Genomic DNA, 23,779 nt, shown 5'->3' with positions numbered 1-23,779 from the left:
TGTCAACGAAACATAAGGCCAAAAACATGACTTTGAGAAAACCTGGCCCACAAGACCCACTCTTATCACCACCCTCTCCTGAGTCTGAGGGCCCGGGGACTCACACTTTACCCGGGGGTACGGTTTGGCCTGGTGGCGCTGAAATGATCATTCTCGAGGCCATCAAACTACTACGCTCTGAGACAGTGTAAAAGAAAATGGAGGTAGTTGCTACTATTGAGGCCCGAATACAGGAGGTACTCCGATACTTTAACAAGATGGTGCCAGTAATCACATCACAGTACAACGATTGCAGCACTGGAGCCCTCTGCTACCAATGTCTCCGACCTAACTACCTCCCTGGAGGCTGGTGTGAAACGCCTGGCTGCGGATCTGAAAAAGGTGCAGGAGAGTTGTGTGAGTTTAGAGGGATTCTCTTGCCACAGTAACCTGAGACTGGTATTGGTCCCAGAGTCAGCGCAAATGCCTTGTGCCACAGATTTTGTTTCTGGGCTGCTGAAGGATGTTCTTGCCATGGATGAGAAGCCCCTGACTGATCGTGCCCACCGGTCGCTGCGCCCAAAGCCCCGGGATAGTGAGAGGCCCCGTGACATCATATTTCGAGTGCACTTTTTCCATGAGAAGATGGAGATTCTCAGACGGGCCGCAATACCACTCTAATCTTTCAAGGACAGATCTTCTTATTTCTTATTTGATGGTAAAGACTACACATTTGATTCTCTGGATTAGGCTATGGCTCACATTCAACGTCACATCAAAAAGTCTTGAACTTGCCCATAGATCAGCAACTGTTGCTTGCGAACTGTGGATAGTAGGTAAGTAGCCCACCTGTGGTACAATCATGTTTAGTTATAACGTACTATTCTTATATAGTTGGGGAGTTGGCGAACCCATTCAGGCTTATTTGATGTGATCTAATGTTTTGATCAAGCATTCAGTCATTTTAATTTCATTGTATTAAGTTTTTACTTAACTCCTTTGTTTCCAGGTTGTCTCACTCACCTATTCAGTTTTTTTACATAGTGTCTCACTGACTCAAAATATTTTTGGTTATTTGTTTACTGCATCCGTTTGTACTGACTCAGTAAACAGTAAATGTTCCGAGGCTACACGTTTTTGGGGGTCTTCACTTCCATTTTAAAGGTTTTGAACTTCATTTATGCCCAGCAAACGTTCAACGTTGCACACACATAGTTTTTTGGTCTTGGCTGTAAGTTGTCTTATCGTCCAGCTAAACAATTATTATTTTCAATTTTTTGATCGTCTTACTACTATTTGCTTACTTCAAATTAGGTATTTGGTTGAGAGCCTTGATACATTTGATTTATTTTCTCTCTCAATGCCTGTTATAAGACTGGGAATATAATTATATACATCTACAAGTGGTGCTTTTGTAATTTAGATTGCACAAGGGATGTTTTTTTCTCTCTCTCTCTTTTAAAAAAAATGTTTGATCCACTAACACAAAACGTGACTTTAAAGAGCGGGACTGTGGGTTTGGGTTTAACATCACACTCTCGCAGACATACTGTGCCAAGAGAACATGTTCTATTTAGGCTTGTACCTTGTTTGGGGAGGTACTGTCTGGGATGGGGGAAGGTGGTTGGGGGGAGGAAGGAGGTGGAATTGTTCAGTTCTAATGTTGTAATTCTTAGTTTTTTTCTGTACTTTTTCCAAGTATCGTACACCGTACATTATTACTCTGAGAAGTTCTTCTAGGGTTTTTGGGTATTCATTGCTTTTCCGCTCTAATGACAGGGTTGTATAACGGGAGTGCTCAGGGTGGCCGAAATAATACAATCAAGTACATTTCATGGAACATCAAAGGGGTTAACAAACCTGTGAAGCGTAACAGGGAGCTGACACACTTAAGGTGTTTGAATGCAAATGTTGCATTTCTTCAAGAGACGCACTTGAGGACGGGTGAGCAATTTAGGATGCGTAGGGACTGGGTTGGTCAAGTCTTCCACTCTAACTTTCATAGTAAATCAAGAGGTGCTGCCATTTTGGTTGATACATCTACTCCCTTTGCAGCTTCTGAGGTTATTGCTGATCCTAAGGGACGATACGTCATAGTAACCGATAAACTGTTTTCTACGCCTCTTGTTTTGGCTAGTGTGTATGCTCCCAATTGGGATGACACAAGTTTCATTTCTTCCTTTTTATCTACTATTCCCAATTTAGATTCCCATTTGTTGATTTTAGGGGGGGGATTTCAACTGTACAATGTCCCCAGTTCTTGACAAGTCCTCACAAAGAACTACAGGCCCATCTAAATGTGCTCTACTTATTCAATCTTTTCTTTTGAAATATGCTATGTGTGAGGCCAGGCGTTTCCTACACCCTACAGATAGACAGTATTCCTTTTATTCTCGTGTTCAGCAAACATACTCCCGCATTGATTACTTATTTTTGGACAAAAAACTTCCGCCAAATCTTCGGCGGTGTATTGTTATTTCTGACCATTCACCATTAGTGCTTGAACTATAGTTTCCCCAGTGACCTATGTGTTATCAATGGCATCTTAACCCCATTTTACTCTTAGATAAGGAGTTTGTCAATTTCAATTCTTCTAAAATGACCTTATTCCTAGAAACTAATTCAACACCAGGTATGTCCTGCTTTACCACATGGGAGTCTCTCAAAGCATACCTACGTGGCCAAATTATTTATTTTTCAACCAAACAAAACATAGCTCGCTCTCAGCAAGACCTGAGCGAAGCCATAGCTACAATGGATGAGAAGTATGCTACAGATCCTTCCTCTGATCTACATGAAGTGCGCCAGATACTCAAATCTGAATTTGCTGAGTTTTCTACCAGGCAAGCTGAACAGTTACTCTTGCGAGCTTGATGCTGAGTGTATGAACAAGGCTACAAGGCCAGTAAACTCCTTGCACATCAGATCCGTAAATCTGTGGCCTCACGTTTAATCCCACAAATAAGGACCCTGTTTGGTGCCACCACAGATATACATAAAGAGATCAATGATCAATTCAAACAATTTTACTCAGCACTATACACCTCTGAATCTCCCCAAGACGCTTTGCTGATTGATACATTCTTTAATGGTCTGAATACGCCTTCAATTGATGCAGATTCCCACGACTGTTTAGAAGAAGAATTTACACCCGAGGAGATTGCAATAGCAGTTTCCGCAATGAAAAGTGGTAAATCACGGGGGACGGATAGTTTTCCAACGGAATTTTACAGGATGTTTTCTGGTCTGCTTTGCCCATTCTTGTCTCAATTATTTGCAGAGTGCCTTAACTTCTTAAGGTATAGGGGGCAGCATTTTCACTTTTGGATAAATAGCGTGCCCAATTTCAACTTCCTGCTACTCATGCCAAGAATATAAGATATACATAGTATTAGTAGATTTGGATAGAAAACACTCTGAAGTTTCTAAAACTGTTTGAATCATGTCTGTGAGTATAACAGAACTTATGTAGCAGGCAAAACCACGAGGACCAACCGTTCAGATTTTTTTTTTAGGTCTGTCTGTTCAGTGAGTTTCTCATTGGGAAACGATATTTCTTAGGCACTTGTTTTCAGTTCCTACCGCTTCCACTGGATGTCACCAGTCTTTGGAATTTGGTTGAGGTTATTCCTTTGTGCAATGAAGAAGTACGGCCATCTAGGAACTGGATAACACTGTTGAGAGTTGCGCAAGACTTGAAAAGTAGCGTTGGTTTGTTGTCTTCCTGTATTGAACACAGATAGACCAATCTTCAATTTGATCGATTATTAACATTTAAAAATACCTACAGTTGTATTACAAAAGTAGTTTGATATGTTTTGGCAAAGTTTACAGGCAACTTTTGAGATATTTTGTAGTGACGTTGCGCGAATTGGAAGCTGTTTTTTTCTGGATCAAACGCGCCAAATAAATGGACATTTTGGATATACATGGACGGAATTAATCAAACAAAAGGACCAATTGTGATGTTTATGGGACATATTGGAGTGGCAACAAAAGAAGCTCATCAAAGGTAAGACATGTTTTATATTTTATTTCTGCGTTCTGTGTAGCGCCTGCAGGTTTCAAATATGCTACTCTCTTTGTTTACTGTGGTGCTTTTGCCGAAAAGCCTTTTTAAAATCTGACATGTTGGCTGGATTCACAACGAGTGTAGCTTTAATTTAGTAGCTTACATGTGTGATTTAATGAAAGTTAGATTTATATATCAATTTATTTGAATTTGCCGTGCTGCATTTTCCCTGGCTTTTGGACAAGTGGGACGCAAGCGTCCCGTATCCTAGAGAGGTTAATACCTCAAAGCTGCCGCCTAGTCTTTATCAGGCTTCAATTTCATTACTGTTAAAAAACAAAGACCCTCTGGAATGTGGGTCCAATCTTGCTTTTAAGCTGTGGTTACAAAAATCCGAGCCAAGCTCTTTGCCATCTGTATGGATCGCTGCACCAAGTCATACACTCTGACCAGATTGGCTTTCTGAGAAATAGACATTTGTTTTTCAATATTAGACGTCTTATGAATATACTGTACTCTCCAGTGTCAGGAGACCAGGAGGTGGTGGTCTCGCTCGATGCGGAAAAAGCTTTTGACCGCGTTGAGTGGGACTACCTAACAGCTGCCCTTTATAGATTTGGTTTTGGCCCCAAATTCAGTGCGTGTTTGGATCAATCTTAGGGTACAAGCTGAATCTAGGCAAGAGTGAGCATTTTCCTGTAAATAAGACTGCTTTAAAGTGCTATTTTACAAGTTTTCAGTTTAGGATTGTGCAGGATACAATTCACCTACTTGGGAGTTAAAGTGACAAGGAAATATTCAAACTTGTTTCAGGAAAGATCCTGGAAAGATATTGACCTCATCCCATTTCAGCACAGCTGAAAACTGTTGTCCTGATTAAAGAAGCAATAAAACTGGTCTTCTTTAGTCTAGTTGAGTATCTGGAGCATCAGCATTTGTGGGTTCATTTACTGGCTCAAAATGGCCAGCAACAAAGACCATTCTTCTGAAACTCGTCAGTCTATTCTTGTTCTGAGGAATGAAGGCTATTCCATGTGAGAAATTGCCAAGAAACTGAAGTTCTCATACAACACTGCGTACTACTCCATTCACAGAAGAGCGCAAACTGTCTCTAACCAGAATAGAAAGAGGAGTGGGAGGCCCCGGTACACAACTGAAAAATAGAACAAGTACATTAGATTGTTTAGTTTGAGAAACAGATGACTCACAAGTCCTCAACTGGCAGCATCCTTAAATAGTACCCGTAAAACACCAGTCTCAACGTCAACAGTGAAGAGACGACTCCAGGAGACTGGCTTTCTAGGCAGAGTTGCAAAGAAAAAGTCATATCTCAGACTGGCCAATAATAAGAAAAGATTAAGATGGGCAAAAGAACACAGACATTGGACAGAGGAACTCTGCCTAGAAGGCCATATAAGGTATAAAGGCCAGAAACAATTCAACATAAGAACAATAATAGTAACGGCACAATATTATAGATTATATGATCCCTTTTTGAAATCCACTTCAATCAGTGTAGATGAACGGGAGAAGACAGGTTGAAAATGTTTTTTTAAGCCTCAAGACAATTAAGATATGGATTGCGTTTCTATACCATTCGGAGGGTGAATGGGCAATGCAACATATTTAAGTGCCTTTGAACGAAACAGATGTTTTCGTGAGAAGACGGATTTTTTGGATGTCTCATTGTCTGACACACACTGTCGTAGCTCGGCCACCTTCCACCGCAGAAAAACAAATCTCAATTCAATGCATTTTAAATTCAGCCTGTAAGAAAACGAAATGTTTAAAAAGTCAAGGGATGTGAATACTTGCTGAACACACTATATATATTTCCACACTATGAGGTTTGAATAATACTGCGAAATTGTTAAAATTATCATAATGCCCTTTTAGTGTAAGAGCTGTTTGTAAATACCGCCTGCAATTTCAGCCTTTTTTTGAGGGGTGGAGTTTTGGACTGCCTGGTCACATCACCATGCGCTGAGAGTTCCAAATCTCTGCCAATAATGCTAGTTTCCACTCAGACCAGTCCCAGACAGTCCTAGAAAACTTCCTGCTTGAGAAACTTCTCTTGCTAAGAAGCAATTTTTGTAGATTTTTTTTACCATTTCAGTTTTTAATATACTCACAGTAAGGTATTTATTTCTCGTGGAACGATTCTGAGTATAAATTGAGAGTCTGTGTAGGATAACGAGCAGCAGTAGTTCTAGTAGTTGGTTTTTCATCACTGGTTATTTAGACAAATCACGACTTTGCAGGTGTTTGCCTCTTTTGAATTTCAGAAGGGGATGGGACATTCATCCCGCCATTTGCAAAGAGAGGGTGGAGCTCATTGTTCCGGTTCCACTCCTCATTCTATTATTTCTTGATCTCTTCTCTTAACATGTATGGACCCAGAACTTAATCAAGCAGCGGACCAATTACGTGAGACGATGGGTTAATGGAGATTAAGAAAAACTATGCTTCTCTGCATCTTTGCATGTCAGCAATGTTGCGACAAAAATCATGAAAATTAGACATACTAACAAAGATGTCATGCCCATAAGGGGGACAGGGGCATGTGCCCTTTCAGATTTGTCCTGTTTAAAAAAAACTCTATATATACTACTAGCCACTTAGCAATTATATGAAGTTGGCTTTAGCTATCCCAGATAGGTTTCCAATTTCCCAACCTCATAATTAGCTACCTATCAATCAAGTTAGAGTAGCTAGCTTGTCTAACTATCTTAGCTGGTATGCCTGCTGGCAAGATTGGTAGACTTTAGAAAAGCATGCAATAACTAAATTGCATTCCTTTCAGTAATTTACCCAGATTTTAGCGGAGAAGAATATTTAATTTCTTAAAAGAATAACCACCAGTTAGGAGGCTACAGGTAGCTCAAGAAGTGTGCTCAGATATGCAGAGAATGACTTTTTTAAATAGAATTAAGTATAATGAATATGGCCCTAGATTGCAGGAAAAAGCTGTTTTAGGTGATTGAAAAATACAAAATTCTCCAACTTACAGACGGGAGGCCTAGCCCCCTTTCGGACCACACCTCAGTCATCCTCACATACTTTGTGCCCCCTCAACTTTTGGTGGTATATGACGCCCCAGCATACAAAGGCCAGAAAATTATCAAACATTCTGCAATTGTTTTTGTGCATTTGGTTATTGTTGTTCAGCTTTAGGTATGTTTGAACACAGTTCCAAAAAAATGTGTTCACACAATTGAGAAAAACTGCAAATAGTATTAGACCAGGTACAGTACAGTATGTTTAGCAGTAGATGCATCAGCTCCATAGAGATGTACTAGAGAGCTCATCTCCTATGTTTGCAATGACAGTTTCTGTGACAGCAGGGGCATTTTCTTTTAAAGTAGTCAATTACTTCTTCTACTTCTATGAGTGTACTGGCAGTCCATAAATAAACTGGTGGTGAATACCACCACCTACTGTGCTGGAGTGTGTATAGTCTGAACAGGTCTAAACCAAAGTTGGGGATTTATTTCCACCGGCAGCTTTCGAATGTTTGCTAAGGAGTATGATGAAGTACGACTTCAGATGAAGATGAGATATGTGCTCAGCTGAAAAGTATATGGTTGGTGACAAAGTATTACTGTAATGGACTGAGCTGTACAGTGCATGTGTTAGAGGAAACTGTAAATGGGTGTTGGTGATGTCAGTGCTCAATTTGGACCATAATCCACATCCTCAGGAGATATACCCTGGGAAGCTTCTATCACACGCCTGTCATAGACAGACATGAAGCGTGGCGACTAGTGGGGAACCGTACTTTGTAATAGGTGCCACGGTCCCGCCCTCTGACATTCTCAAGCATACCCTTCTCCCTTGCTCTCTAGCAAGAAGGGAAACATGGTGAGATACCTCACTCTATTATCAGAGAGCCGGGGTTACGCAAGTAACATTAAGTTCTCTTTCAAACATTTGTTTTCGTATCTCACTTATTGAATATAGCCAACTCCAATATAGCCAATATGCTCTCCGAAGCCAGGAAGTCCCAACAGACTCATCCCTTAAAGGCCCCAAACTAAGAATCATATGTGCCGGGCAGGAGCACTGACATCTATTTGGTAAAAGCCTCATAAGATATGAGGTGTAGCCACTTTACCATAACAAATAATTTTGCACAAAGATGCTGTAAGCAATGCCCTTGAGTGGCCATGACAAAGGTGGTAAAGTTGCCCTCAAGCCTCACCGGGGTGGCATATCCATGCCAACATAATGAACTGGCAGTGTGTCACTAGCAGGAATCAGCAAATTGTCTGTGGTATTGAGTTTTTGCGTGGCGAGTGAATTGAAGAGAGTGAGGTTAGGACAACAAAGATGGCAACAAAACGTAGTAATTCAAACATTAACTGTATAGCACCAGGCTGTAGGAATTGGCTCCAGAAAAATCCCTCAGTAAACTACCATCGGCTGCCCAAGGACCCACAACTTTTGTGGAAGTGGCTCCATGTCCTGAAGAGGAAGGACGTGTCAGCTTGAGCTAGCAGGGTCTGCAGCCAGCACTTCGTGGAAGAAGGGCACTTTCGATGAAGCAACCGGGAGTTTCCGAATGGAAAGGAACCATAGGCCTACATTGAAGCCCTGTGATTGTCCCTCCATTTTCAATTTTGAGGGTTATGGTGTATGGTTTACCGACCGACCATCAACAACATCGCTGACTTCAGAGTCAAGGAAAAGCCGGACTGAACAGAGGAGGCGACGCGAGTCAGTGGAGCCTGAGGTAATGTTAACCCGGTCATGAGTCATGACTGTTGTTGACTAGGCTAGCGTTAGACACTGGACAACTTTGTTGCAACTCCAGTTGAAGGTAACAAGCTAATTGCGTCTGAAATGTTTTGTGTAACACCCCCAGCAATTAACTCGACTGCAACTAAAATTGCATCACAGCTTCTCTGTGTAGCCCTGTTATTAGGTAGTTACTCTGTAGCTAGTTTCCACCTCAGAGAATCAAGTAACGTTACTGTAATAATTTTTTTTTCAATGTTTTGTTAGCTCCACCTTATTTAGCTAGACGGAAGTTGACATTGCTAATGTTTGCTGAAATAAGTGTGTGTGTGTGTGTGTGTGTGTGTGTGTGTGTGTGTGTGTGTGTGTGTGTGTGTGTGTGTGTGTGCGTGCGTGCGGACAAAGCATACAAGACAGGTAGCTTGTCAACGGCAACATATATATTTGGGTTCAGTTGTCTTAACAAAACGTTTGTTTGTTTTCAGAAAGACATCTTCATCACTGAAAAGGTTTTCAACCTGGAGGAGACCGTAAAGAAGGAGGCAGAATAGGTACAAGCAAATCCATGTTATTTATAAGGCTATTGTTAATTTCAAGACACAATCTGTCATCCCAGAGGCCATTTTGGATATAAAATGGACAATATACAGTGATTCTTGAATATACCTATAGCCTAATAGCCTTGTTGTTTTCTACTAACAGGAAAGAATGGTTAGTACAGCATGCCAAACTGACCCCTGGGTGCCAGACTGTTCCTGTGCTGCGGTGGAGAAGACGTCCACCGAGACCATCACTAAAGAGCTCAGGGCCCAGCTAGATTACACTCATGACCATCAGTATACAACTGAGCGCTACAGATGGAGCTGATGGAGAGTGAGAGTGAGATCAGTGAAGACCAAACTCGCTGTATGAACCTGAGAGCTCAGAATCACAATCATCACAGTGCGAGTCAAGATGTACTATCGAATAGTGTGTGTGCAAGATCCGAAATACATGTGTTGTGGGCCACAGGAGGAATTAGGAGTCCCAGACCAGAGTGGGAAAGTTGTTTGCCGGGAAGATGGCGCCAAAAGATGGCACTGAAGAACAAGTCTGACGTTTTACATTCACCCAAGCAATTGTGCTATTTTTTTTTTATTGTTGTTTTTGTGTACATAATTGTGTACATAATGTTGCTGCTACCGTCTCTTATGACCGAAAAGAACTTCTGGACATCAGGACAGCGATTACTCACCGCGGACTGGAAGAAACTTTTTCCTTTAACGAGTCCGACGAGAAGGATAGCAGGAGCTTTCACTGGAACAGGCCCAGATCCCTGCCTTTTGCGTGAAGAAAAGATGCAGGGAAAGGGGACGCAGATCGGGCATTGTTCTGAAGAGCCATAGGCAAGTGAGTAAACTCCCACTGCCATCCGTTCTTCTTGCTAACGTGGATAATAGAATTGATGACTTATGATTAAGATTATCCTACCAGGACATTAAAAATTTTAACATCTTATGTTTCACGGAGACTTGGCTCAACGACGATACGGACAATATAGAGCAAGCGGGATCTTCTATACACCGGCAGAACAGAGACGCTACCTCTGGTAAGAAGAGGGGTGGGGGTGTGTGTCTATTTGTCAATAACAGCTGGTGCGTGATGTCTAATATTAAATGAGCCTCGAGGTATTGCCTGCCTGAGAGTTCTCATCTATATTATTTGTAGCTGTCTATTTACCACCACGGAACGAAGCTGGCACTAAGCCCGCTCTCAACCAACTCTATAAGGCCATAATCAAAGAAGAAAAATGCTCACCCAGAAGCGGTGCTCTTAGTGGGCGGGGACTTTAACTCAGGCAAACTTAAATCAGTTTTATAAAAAAAAAAATACCAGCATGTTACATGTGCAACCAGAGAAAAAAAAGACCATCTTTACTCCACACACAGAGATGCATACAAAGCTCTGCCCCGCCCTTCATTTTGCAAATCTGACCATAATTCTATCCTCCTGATTCCTGCTTACAAGCAAAAACTAAAGCAGGAAGTACCAGGGACTCGCTCAATACGGAAGTGGTCAGATGACATGGATGCTACACTACAGGACTGTTTTTCTACCACAGACTGGAATATGTCCTTGGATTCATCCAATGGCATTGAGGAGTACACCACCTCAGTCATTGGCTTCATCAATAAGTGCATCGACAACGTCGTCCCCACAGTGACTGTAAGTACATATCCCAACCAGAAGCCATGGATTACAGGCAACATCTGCATTGAGCTAAAGGCTAGAGCTGCTGCTTTCAAGGAGTGGGAGATTAATCCGGGCACTTATAAATTATCCCGCTATGCCCTCAGATGAACCACCCAACAACAAAGCATCAATACAGGATTAAGATTGAATCCTACTACACCGGCTTTGAAGCTCGTCGGATGTGGCAGAGCTTGAAAACTATTACAGACTAAAAAAGGGAAACCCAGACGTAAACTGCCCAGTGACATGAGCCTACCAGATGAGCTAAATGCCTTTTATGTTCGCTTCGAGGCAAGCAACACTGAAGCATTTCACGAGAGCACCAGCTGTTCTGGATGACTGTGTGATAACGCTCTCGGTAGCCGATGTGAACAAAACCTTTAAACAGGTCAACATTCACCACGCTGCCGGGTCAGATGGATTACCAGGATGTGTACTCAAAGCATGCGCAGACCAACTGGCAAGTGTCTTCACTGATATTTTCAACCTCTCCCTGACCGAGTCGGTAATACCTACATGTTTCAAGCAGACCCCGTGCCCAAGGAAGCGAAGGTAACCTGCCTAAATGATTACCGCCCCATGGCACTCATGTGTGGTGCCAGAACAATAACCTCTCCCTCAATGTGAGCATGACTAAGGAGCTGATTGTGGACTACAGCAAAAGGCAGGGCAAACAGGCCCCCATTAACATCAATGTAGTGGAGCGGGTTGAGAGTTTCAAGTTCCTTGGTGTCCACATTCCTATCATAGTCCAAACATACCAAAACAGTCGTGAAGAGGGCACGACAAGACCTTCTCAGGAGACTGAAAAGATTTGGCATGGGTCCCCAGATCCTCAAAAGGTTCTACAGCTGCACAACCGAGAGCATCCTGACCGGTTGCATCACTGCCTGGTATGTCAACTGCTCGGCATCTTACCGTAAGGCGCTACAGAGGGTAGTGTGAATGGCCCAGTACATCACTGGGGCCAAGCTTCCTGCCATCCAGGACATATATAATAGGCGGTGTCAGAGGAAAGGCCATAAAATTGAGACTTCAGTCACCCAAGTTATAGACGGTTTTCTCTGCTATCGCAAGGCAAGCAGTACTGGAGTGCCAAGTCTAGGACCAAGCGACTCCTCAACAGCTTCTACCCCCAAGCTATAAGACTACTGAACAATTAATAAAATCAACAATTTACAATGACCCCCACCCTCTCTTTTGTATCGCTGTTTATTATCTATGCATAGTCACTTCACCCCCACCTCCATGTACAAATTACCTCAACTGACCTGTACCCCTGCACACTGACTCAGTGTTCCCTAGTTATATAACCCCATTAATTGTTATTCTTATTGTGTTACTTATTATGACTTTTTATTTTAGTCTGCTTGGTAAATATTTTCTTAACTCTTCTTGAACTGTACTGTTGGTTAAGGGCTTGTAAGAAAAGTTAGTCTGATACCGAAACTAAATCACAATGGATTTATAATGAGCACGCCCCATTATTTGTTAGAAATAGATTTCTTAGATCATGATGATGTCTGCGATTCGAACTCCGGTTGTCTAATCAAAAGGAGTTACAATCTCACCAAACAACACTTGCGATGAACATCTTTATAGGTTACTGATTATTTGTGTTCAGCACCTACCCACTACTGCTATTAGCTTTAAACAATTTATAATCAAGCAAAATTTCTGCAATTTATTTCACTAGCATACTCTCTGCTGACTTGTCGAGTAACCTCTTCTGCCAAGAAGTCCTTCATAATGATTAATGACACGTCTAATACATATACATCGCCATCGCCGGGATATTGTGCTGTATCACCACCATCTCTCTTCAACACACACACTCATAGTCTCTAGCCATTATCTGGCAGCATCCACACTCACACCAGATTGTGTCACCGCTGCGCCGACCCTCTAGCTGAGGTGTTTCAGGCGGCATATCTCTGTACCTGCCACACGAACAAACTCTTTGATCTGGGGCAACGATTGGCTCAAACATGAATGGCTTCAGTAGGTTTATTGACTCCTTAACTAACGTTAATTCAGCCACTGTTATGAATGGGCCGGCAGGTATCCTAGTGGTTAGAGAGCTGGACTAGTAACCCAAAGGTTGCAAGATCAAAACCCTGATGTAAAAAATATGTCTTTCTGCCCATGAATCAGTTAACCTGCATTGAGGACACTTAGGAGAGGTGTGCGTCCACTTGGAGACACCATTTAGACCTGTCAATCAAACCCTTTGTATTTGTTTTGTCTTATGTTGCACCTACCCCCAAATATTCATGTATATTATTATGTTCCTGAAATAATTTTCAGATTTTGTTATCAACAAATGCTGCGTAAAAGTACAGTAAATGTAACATAAAATGAAAGTGTCATGTTTGGATTCAGTCGTGTGTCAGGTGAACTGTTGTGTCCTCACCTTTGTTCTGATCATTTTTGACAATAATAACCTCCAAAGTGTTCCCTTTCAATTACTACCATGGTAATGCATATTCTTCTCATATTTCTTCTGTAAGAAACCGTAAAAGTCAGCCCTATGCAGATGGGCCAATTCCCATGAGTGTAAAGGGTTAACAGCCAGCCCTCCCATTCAAACGTAAAATCCCATACAGAAGTTCTCCATACTTACAACAGTCGAGGCAACAAAACGAGATTTGGAAGGATGGCCTAGTGAGACTACAGGAGACATAAAAGCATACCGTATGTGCAAAAGGAAATTGACACTTAGGAAGTTGATAAAATGGCATAAGCTAAAAAGCATTCCATAGGAACATTCCATAGACATGTAAAAATGTCCATCTGAACTGAATTATTGTATAAGTTAAGGGAGACCGTTACATCATACTCACAAATAGTATTTGCCAGACATCACCCTGCGGTATTCTGACCCAATCAACACCATTTGTTTGTTTTTCCTGGCTTGTTGTTGTTCTCTCAGATTCCACAGGGTCCTGTTAGCACTAACATACAAGGCCCTGTAATACTAACACTTACATCACTCTAGGAGGTTTCAAACAGGAACACACACACACACACACACACACAACTACTAAATTGTAATTTCAGCTCTGTAGTCCTCAACCTTTGCTCCATGACTGATGTCACCAGGACAATGTCATCTCCACAGGGTAAGTGAACAATTATTTAATGATGTGAGTTTGACTTGTTTAGGTTTCTCACATCAGATGGTCCTATTATCACCTGTAAGCAAAGCTTGGATATAATGAGGTCCAACACTCTCAGGAATTCTACCAATTAAAGGTGTTCGAGACACACGCGATATACTCCAAGGCCCCAATACATCATAAACATTTGGAGTGAACCTGAGTACACCTCTCTAGTGTAATTTCTGTGCATGCAAATGAGTACAACTTCCATTAGGACACTCAGTCAGCCTCAGTACAAGTCCACTCTTTACAGGTCACAATTGCGCCTCTGTATCATGCCTTTGTCACAGGTTGGATCTGAGCCCCAGTCTCTTGCATGGAAACCCAACATCTTAGCCAAGAGGAAATGTCCTCTGGGACCATTTTGACTCAAATGATGTCAGTTAGCCTATCAGAAGCTTCTAAAGTCAAGACATCATTTTCTGAGATTTTCCATGCTGTTTAAAGGCACATTCAACTTAGTGTATGTTAACTTCAAACCCACTGGAATTGTGATACAGTGAATTATAAGCGAAATAATCTGTCAATTGTCTGTCAACAATTGTTGGAAAAATTACTTGTGTCATGCACAAAGTAGATGTCCTAACCGACTTGCCAAAACTACAGTTTGTTAAGAGGAAGTTTGTGGAGTGGTTGAAAAACAGGTTTTAATGACTCCAACCGAAGTGTATGTAAACGTCTGACTTCAACTGTACCTTAACCACTTGGAAGTAATGCCTAAACTACAGCAAAATATCTGAAATAATGCTTCAACTGTATCGTTGAGGTTAGTTTTGGTTTCACTTTAGTGCAGTTTGACTGACAGCTAACATACGGCAAAACATTGCATAATAAATCAAATCAAAAATAAAATGTTATTTGTCACATGCACCGAATACAACAGTGAAATGCTTACTTACAAGCCTTTAACCAACAATGCAGAATTTTTTTTAAAATTATTTACTAAAATAAACTGAAGTAAAAAATAAATAAATACTATGAAAAATGTAATTAAGGAGCAATAATAAAATATCAGAAGCGATGCTATGTACAGGGGGTACCGGTACAGACTCAATGTGTGGGTGCATTTGGGGTAATATATAAATGCAGGTAGAGGTCAAGTTACTATGCATGGATAATAAACAGAGAGTAGCAGCATCATAAAAATGGGGGTGGGGGGACAATACAAATAATCTGGGTGGCCATTTCATTAGCTGTTCAGGAGTCTTATGGCTTGGGGAGAAGAAACTGTTAAGAAGCGTTTTGGACCTAGACTTGGCGCTCCGGTATCGCTTGCCGTGCGGTAGTCTATGACTAGGGTGGCTGGAGTCGTTGGCAATTTTTGGTGCCTTCCTGACACCGCCTGGTATACAGTGCCTTGCGAAAGTATTCGGCCCCCTTGAACTTTGCGACCTTTTGCCACATTCCAGGCTTCAAACATAAAGATATAAAACTGTATTTTTTTGGGAAAAATCAACAACAAGTGGGACACAATCATGAAGTGGAACGACATTTATTGGATATTTCAAACTTTTTTAACAAATCAAAAACTGAAAAATTGTCCGTGCAAAATTATTCAGCCCCCTTAAGTTAATACTTTGTAGCGCCACCTTTTGCTGCGATTACAGCTGTAAGTTGCTTGGGGTATGTCTCTATCAGTTTTGCACATCGAGAGACTGACATTTTTTCCCATTCCTCCTTGCAAAACAGCTCGAGCTCAGTGAGGTTGGATGGAGAGCATTTGTGAACAGCAGTTTTCAGTTCTTTCCACAGATTCTCGATTGGATTCAGGTCTGGACTTTGACTTGGACATTCTAACACCTGGAAATATTTATTTTTGAACCATTCCATTGTAGATTTTGCTTTATGTTTTGGATCATTGTCTTGTTGGAAGACAAATCTCCGTCCCAGTCTCAGGTCTTTTGCAGACTCCATCAGGTTTTCTTCCAGAATGGTCCTGTATTTGGCTCCATTCATCTTCCCATCAATTTTAACCATCTTCCCTGTCCCTGCTGAAGAAAAGCAGGCCCAAACCATGATGCTGCCACCACCATGTTTGACAGTGGGGATGGTGTGTTCAGCTGTGTTGCTTTTACGCCAAACATAACGTTTTGCATTGTTGCCAAAAAGTTCAATTTTGGTTTCATCTGACCAGAGCACCTTCTTCCACATGTTTGGTGTGTCTCCCAGGTGGCTTGTGGCAAACTTTAAACAACACTTTTTATGGACATCTTTAAGAAATGGCTTTCTTCTTGCCACTTTTCCATAAAGGCCAGATTTGTGCAATATACGACTGATTGTTGTCCTATGGACAGAGTCTCCCACCTCAGCTGTAGATCTCTGCAGTTCATCCAGAGTGATCATGGGCCTCTTGGCTGCATCTCTGATCAGTCTTCTCCTTGTATGAGCTCAAAGTTTAGAGGGACGGCCAGGTCTTGGTAGATTTGCAGTGGTCTGATACTCCTTCCATTTCAATATTATCGCTTGCACAGTGCTCCTTGGGATGTTTAAAGCTTGGGAAATCTTTTTGTATCCAAATCCGGCTTTAAACTTCTTCACAACAGTATCTCGGACCTGCCTGGTGTGTTCCTTGTTCTTCATGATGCTCTCTGCGCTTTTAACGGACCTCTGAGACTATCACAGTGCAGGTGCATTTATACGGAGACTTGATTACACACAGGTGGATTGTATTTATCATCATTAGTCATTTAGGTCAACATTGGATCATTCAGAGATCCTCACTGAACTTCTGGAGAGAGTTTGCTGCACTGAAAGTAAAGGGGCTGAATAATTTTGCACACCCAATTTTTCAGTTTTTGATTTGTTAAAAAAGTTTGAAATATCCAATAAATGTCGTTCCACTTCATGATTGTGTCCCACTTGTTGTTGATTCTTCACAAAAAAATACAGTTTTATATCTTTATGTTTGATGCCTGAAATGTGGCAAAAGGTCGCAAAGTTCAAGGGGGCCGAATACTTTCGCAAGGCACTGTATAGGTCCTGAATGGCAGGAAGCTTGGCCCCAGTGATGTCCTGGGCCGTACACACTACACTCTGTAGTGCCTTGCGGAGGCCGAGCAGGATGCTCTCAGTTGTGCAGCTGTAAAACTTTTTGAGGATCTGAGGACCCATGCCAAAACTTTTCAGTCTCCTGAGGGGGAATAGGTGTTGCCGTGTCTCTTCACGATTGTCTTGGTGTGTTTGGACCATGATAGTTTGCTGGTGATGTGGACACCAAGGAACTTGAAGCTCTCAACCTGCTCCACTACAGCCCCGTCGACGAGAATGGGGGCGTGCTATGTCCTCCTTTTTCTGTAGTCCACAATCATCTACTTTGTCTTGATCACAACAAAGGAGAGGTTGTTATCCTGGCACCACACTGCCAGGTCTCTGTCCTCCTAGGCTGTCTCATCGTTGTCAGTGATCAGGCCTACCACTGTTGTGTCAGTGGTAAGCAAATTGGAGTGGGTCTAGAGTTTCTGGGAAAATGGTTGATGTGAGCCATGACCAGCCTTTCAAAGCACTTCATGGCTACAGACGTGAGTGCTACAGGTCGGTAGTCATTTAGGCAGGTTACCTTGGTGTTCTTGGGCACAGGGATTATGATGGTCTGCTTGAAACATGTTGGTATTACAGACTTGGTCAGGGACAGGTTGAAAATGTCAGTGAAGATGCTTGCCAGTTGGTCAGTGCATGCTCGGAGTACACGGCCTGGCAATCCATCTGGCCCTGGGGCCTTGTGAATGTTGACCTGTTTAAAGGTCTTAAATCGGCTGTGGAGAGCATGATCACAATGTCGTCCGGAACAGCTGATTCTCTCATGCATGCTTCAGTGTTGCTTGCCTCGAAGCGAGCATAGAAGTAATTTAGCTCATCTGGTGGGTTTGTGTCACTGGGCAGCTCGCGACTGTGCTTCCCTTTGTAGTACGTAATAGTTTGCAAGCCCTGCCAAATCCGACGAGCATCGGAGCCAGTGTAGTACGATTCAATATTTTGCTATATTTGCTAATATATGGTTTGACAAGATCGGTGTGAAAGAACTTTGCTGGCCTGCACAGAGCCCTGACGTCAACCCTATCGAATATCTTTGGGAGGAATTGGAACGCGCACTCCGAGCCAAGCCTATTCACCCAACATCAGTGCCTGACCTCACTAATGCTCTTGTGGCTGAATGGAAGCATGTCCCCGTAGCAATGTTCCAACATCTTGTGGAAAGCCTTCCCAGAATCAATCAATCAAATTCGTTCATAAAGCTCTTCTTACATCAGCTGATGTCACAAATTGCTGTACAGAAACCCAGCCTAAAACCCCAAACAACAAGCAATGCAGGCGTAGCAGCACGGTGGCTAGGAAAATCTCCCTAGAAAGGCCAGAACCTAGGAAGAAACCTAGAGAGGAACCAGGCTTCTGGCTGTGCCAGGTGGAGATTATTACAGAACATGGCCAAGATGTTCAAATGTTCATAGATGACCAGTAGGGTCAAATAATAATAATCACAGTGGATGTAGAGGGTGCAACAGGTCAGCACATCAGGAGTAAATATCAGTTGGATAAGGTAGCACGTCTGCTGAACAGGTCAGAGCTGCAGCACGACAAGGTGGACTGGGGACAGCAAGGAGTCATCAGGTCAGGTAGTCCTGAGGCATGGTCCTAGGGCTCAGGTCCTCGGCGAGAAAGATAACGAGAGAGAGAGACAGAAAGAGAGAAAAAGAGAGAATTATAGATAGCATACTTGTATTCAGACAGGACACCGGATAAGACAGGATAAATACTCCAGATATAACAGACTGACCCTAGCCCCCCGACACAAACTATTGCAACAAAAATACTGGATGCTGAGACAGGAGGGGTCGGGAGACACTGTGGCTCCGACGATACCCCAGACAGGGACAAACAGACAGGACATATCCCATCCACTTTGCCAAAGCACAGCCCCCACACCATTTGAGAGATATCTTCAACCACCAACTTACTCTCCTGAGAGAAGGCCGAGTATAGCCCACGAAGATCTTCCCCATGGCACAAACGCAAGGGGAGGCACAAAACCGGACAGGAAGATCACGGCAGTGACTCACCCCACTCAAGTGATGCCCCCCCCCCGTAGAAAAGCTGTCCGTGAAACAGTCTTGATATGTTCGTCAAAAGAAAGATCAGGGTCCAGAGTAACGCAGAGGTCCTTCACAGTTTTATTTGAGACGACTGTACAACCATCAAGATTAATTGTCAGAATCAACCGAAGATCTACTTGTTTCTTGGGACCTAGAACTAGCATCTCTGTTTTGTTCGAGTTTAAAAGTAGGACATTTGCCGCCATCCGCTTCAGGGACAGGGCTTCACCATCTTTCATCAGAATGTTCAGCTGTGTCGTCCGCATAGCAGTGAAAGTTAGCATTATGTTTTCGAATGACATCTCCAAGAGGTAAAATATATAGTGAAAACAATAGTGGTCCTAAAATGGAGCCTTGGGGTACACCACAATTTACAGTTGATTTGTCAGAGGACAAACCATCTACAGAGACAAATTGATATCTTCCCGACAGATAAGATCTAAGAGTTGAGGCTGTTAAAGCACTCCATATTAATGCCCATGATTTTTTAATGAGATGTTCGGCGACCACATGTCCACATACTTTTGGTCATGTGGTGTATATCTACTACCAAATATTTTAAATGATAAACGATTGAGATTCCATAAGTAGAGATGGAGTCCTCCATCATGGTCTTGAGAGGCAGTAGGGCTGATTTGGTTCAATTAATTTTATAACCTAAGATGAAGCTGAATTTATCTATAATCTTCAATGTATTTGGAAGCGATTGAGATACATTGTCTAGATATAGTAAAATATCGTCTGTGTATAATGAGATGAAGTGATCAGTAGAGTTTAAGTAAATTAGTGTTATTTCCTTACGAATGGTCTGGGCCAGGGTTTAGGCAGATAATAAAAACAGCACAAGTTAATTGGCTAGCTTGCTAGTTACTACCAGACACAAATGAGAGAACAACCAACTCTGACCATTTTTATCACCCTAGCAGAGCTGGTTGAGCTCTTTTCATGTCATCAAGAGCGTTATTGAATGTAACTGTGCTGCTGGCAATGATTTAATTACTTTTTTTGCCAATATTTGCTGATATTCACCAGTTATTCTGCGCTCTGGTACACTCAGACGAGAGTATATGGCCAGGCTGATTTACCAACGCACCCAAAATGGTTACTTGCATAGTGGAGTCTTTTGTTATTAAGAAATGTAGCTAGCTAGCTAGCTTAACAGTGAACCATAATCCCAACTCATGACATTACTACCCTGCATGAATTTGTAGATAGCTAACCAACCAGTTTCAATGTCAGCTAGCTAACAATTGGCAATAACTAGGCAAACACATGGCTCTGAGATACGAACAATAAGATCAGACATGTAATGTTAGTTAGCGAGCCAGCCAGCTAACGTAAGCTAGCTAGCTAACAGTGCACTTCAACTTGAAATGAAAATACTTTGTCAAAATTAGAAACGTGTAATATCTGAAAATGAAGATAGCTCGACTATCTTACCCGTGATCTGAAATCGGAGTAGATAGCCAGAGCGAATTTACTATCAACAGTTGTTGCAGTAACGTTCTATTGAAATGGATACTAATCCCAACTCATAACATTACTACCCTGCAGGTAGCTAACCAAGCATGTTCAATGTTAGCTAGCTAACATTAGACTATAACTAGGCAAGCAAATGTCTCTGAGATACAAATAATAAGATCATATACATCACATTAGGTAGCGAGACAGCCAGCTAACGTCAGCTAGGTAACAGTACACTTTAACTTGAAATTAAACCACTTTCTGTCAAAATTAGAAATGTGTAATATCTGAAAATGTAGCTAGCTAGACCTTCTTACCCGTATACAACATCGATGGATGCTTCTCCTGTCACGGATGCCATGGTTGCCCTTGATTTTTTAAATGTAATCCGGAGACAGGTGTTTTCTCCTTCTCTTTAGCTATCATACTTGAATTCCACTGATTTCAAAACTCGGTCCTCCAGAAAGTGGATAGCAACTCTTATGCAGTTTTACTACGCAATAAATTTCAAAAACCCGCATTAGACAGGATTACCTACACACACTGACCAGCTCAAATAGACAGAAGCATACTTTTTGGCAGACCAATCCAAACTCATCTCTCGGCATGTCCAGTCCACTCATTATCTCAGCCAATCATGGCTAGCGGGAAGGTTTCCGGCTTTTTCTGTGGCTAAAATGTGGCTAAACCTAAACCTGAAGTCGAACGATGAGCAGCCATTTTCTGGTTCTAGCTAGTAGAGGGGTGCAGTGGCGGAAATTGATCAGAGTCCAGGAAGGTCCCATGGCAGGTAGAAAACCACACCTATTCTCGCCAGTGGCACAGTGAACCCTGTAGAGTGGTGGCGAAGTGCAGATGATGCATCACGTCGTGGGGTGGACTAGTAATGTCAGGGCCTCTCAGTAAGGCACATGCTGTGGATTGATTTCTCGTTCTACCTTGCTCCGGTCCTGGTCAGTCAGGGGTGTGAAGTCTGGGTTGCTCAGTCTCAGTAGATAGGTGGTCATGGGATTGGGTAACCTGGTTGACCTCTTGTCTCTGGGCTCTGTCCTCTTCTTCAGAGTGAGCTGCAGTAGATGTGGTCACCATGGTGAATAGTGTGGTGCTTACTGCATGTGGTTGCTATATTGGCCTGGAGATCTGGTCTGGTGAGCTTTTTATGTTGATGCCATTATAAATCTTGGATTAGAAAATATATATGAACCATCCCTACAACAACAACAAGTTCTAGGTTCATGCCAAGATGTTTTGTTTTACTGTAGCTCATTATACATGGGGAGGTAGGGTAGCCTAGTGGTTAGAGTGTTGGACTAGTAACTGGAAGGTTGCAAGTTCAAATCCCCGAGCTGACAAGGTACAAATCTGTCGTTCTGCCCCTGAACAGGCAGTTAACCCACTGTTCCTAGGCCGTCATTGTAAATAAGAATTTGTTCTTAACTGACTTGCCTAGTTAAATAAAGGTAAAAAAATAAATAAAATAAAAATACATCAGCAATCTCCTTCAATATAATAGATAAGAGGGCTGGGCTCCAATGGGTGTACCGCCCCCACACACACACACTCCTATATCTAACTCAGATATAAATAAAGCTGCTCTGCACAGTTTGGTTTATTATTTAGATCAGATACACTACACTTGATTCATTGCACTCAATTGAAAAGAACAGTGTTTTTACTTCCCAATGGCGTTCAGTGAAGTGGATGGATATCAAGCAGTACAATACTGTTTTCCTCTCCACAACTCGTCTTGCGTTAAGGAGGAGCGATCCATAGCAGAAAATATACTCATGCACCTTTTTTTTTTCTCTGTGTCATCATTCACAGTGTTTGTGAATCTGCTGGTGATCATCTCCATCTCTCACTTCAAGCAGCTCCACACTCCAACCAACCTGCTCATCCTCTCTCTGGCTGTGTCAGATCTCCTGGTTGGGATTGTTGTGATTCCAGTGGAGGGCATCAAAGTCATCGAGTCATGCTGGTATCTTGGTGAAACAATGTGTTCAGTTTTTCATGGGATTGTTTTCTCTGTCATTTTTGCATCTCTATACAATTTAGTCATCATAGCCGTTGACAGATATGTTGCTGTTTGTGATCCTTTACTCTACATTTCAAAAATAACTATTGGAAAAACAGTGACTTCTATATTCCTAACCTGGATATTTTCTTTTATATATAATCTTGTTATTCTATACTGTAATGGTCAATGGTATCGTTCTCAGGCACACAAGAACTGCCATGGAGAATGTGTGTTGATTATCAGTTTTACATGGGGAATTATTGACCTTTTTGTCTCCTTTGTTGCACCTTGTTCTGTTATTATATGCTTATACATGAACATTTTCAAAGTGGCAAGAATTCAAGTAAAAGTGATGAATATCACAACCAGGATCAAGATGTCAGAGAGTAAGGCAACCAAAACACTGGGGGTTGTGTTATCGGTGTTCCTCGTCGGTTGGATCACATATTACGTCGGTTCACTTTCTGAGGACTACCTGGCACATTCAGATGTCATCATAGCATTTCTCTCCTGGGTTGTGTACATTAATTCATTCCTTAACCCTCTGATCTATGCATTGTTTTACCCATGGTTCAAAACAGCAGTAAGACACATCTTAACCTTACATATCCTGGCACCCTCATCCTCCTTAATAAATCTCTTTCCAGAAAATTGTTAGATTGTATTTAAAAAAAATGAGTGGCCTTGTAGGTACACACTGTATAACATGTTGTGCTATAGAAAGTTATGATATATATAAGTTATTGCTTATTGCTGCATGTTTGTATTGATGACTTAGGGCCCAATTCAATCGGTTGGTTATACTGTAAAAGAAAACAGCACTGCAGGTTTACTAAGAATGTTGACATTGTATCCTAAGGACAGCTGTTGTTCTGTGTCATTAAAAATGACAACAGGAACAACTCAAGTGTGTGTTGGATTTAGTGTGGTTACAGCTTCAATACAACATTCTGAATGAATCAACAGTGTAATTTTCCCTCAGCAATTTATTATATTTGGACAACAAGTTTTAATGCAAGGATATCATTATTATGTAGAGAAAGAGATGGCTTTAAAATACTAGCCATGTAATAACAGACACACAGCACCG

General features: G+C 41.9%; 1 protein-coding gene across 1 annotated transcript; it reads left to right on the top strand.

Moving 5' to 3' along the window:
- Positions 1-22,354: 22,354 nt before the first annotated feature.
- Positions 22,355-23,347, top strand: LOC139419554 (trace amine-associated receptor 13c-like). The gene has a single exon (XM_071169524.1). It carries the CDS (start codon positions 22,355-22,357, stop codon positions 23,345-23,347), a length of 993 nt encoding a protein of 330 aa, XP_071025625.1.
- Positions 23,348-23,779: the final 432 nt, after the last annotated feature.

This window comes from Oncorhynchus clarkii, chromosome 10, assembly GCF_045791955.1.
Source record: "Oncorhynchus clarkii lewisi isolate Uvic-CL-2024 chromosome 10, UVic_Ocla_1.0, whole genome shotgun sequence".
NCBI lineage: Eukaryota > Metazoa > Chordata > Actinopteri > Salmoniformes > Salmonidae > Oncorhynchus > Oncorhynchus clarkii.
The sequence above is the reverse complement of the archived record's forward strand: the minus strand, read 5'-3'. Positions and strand labels throughout refer to the sequence as shown.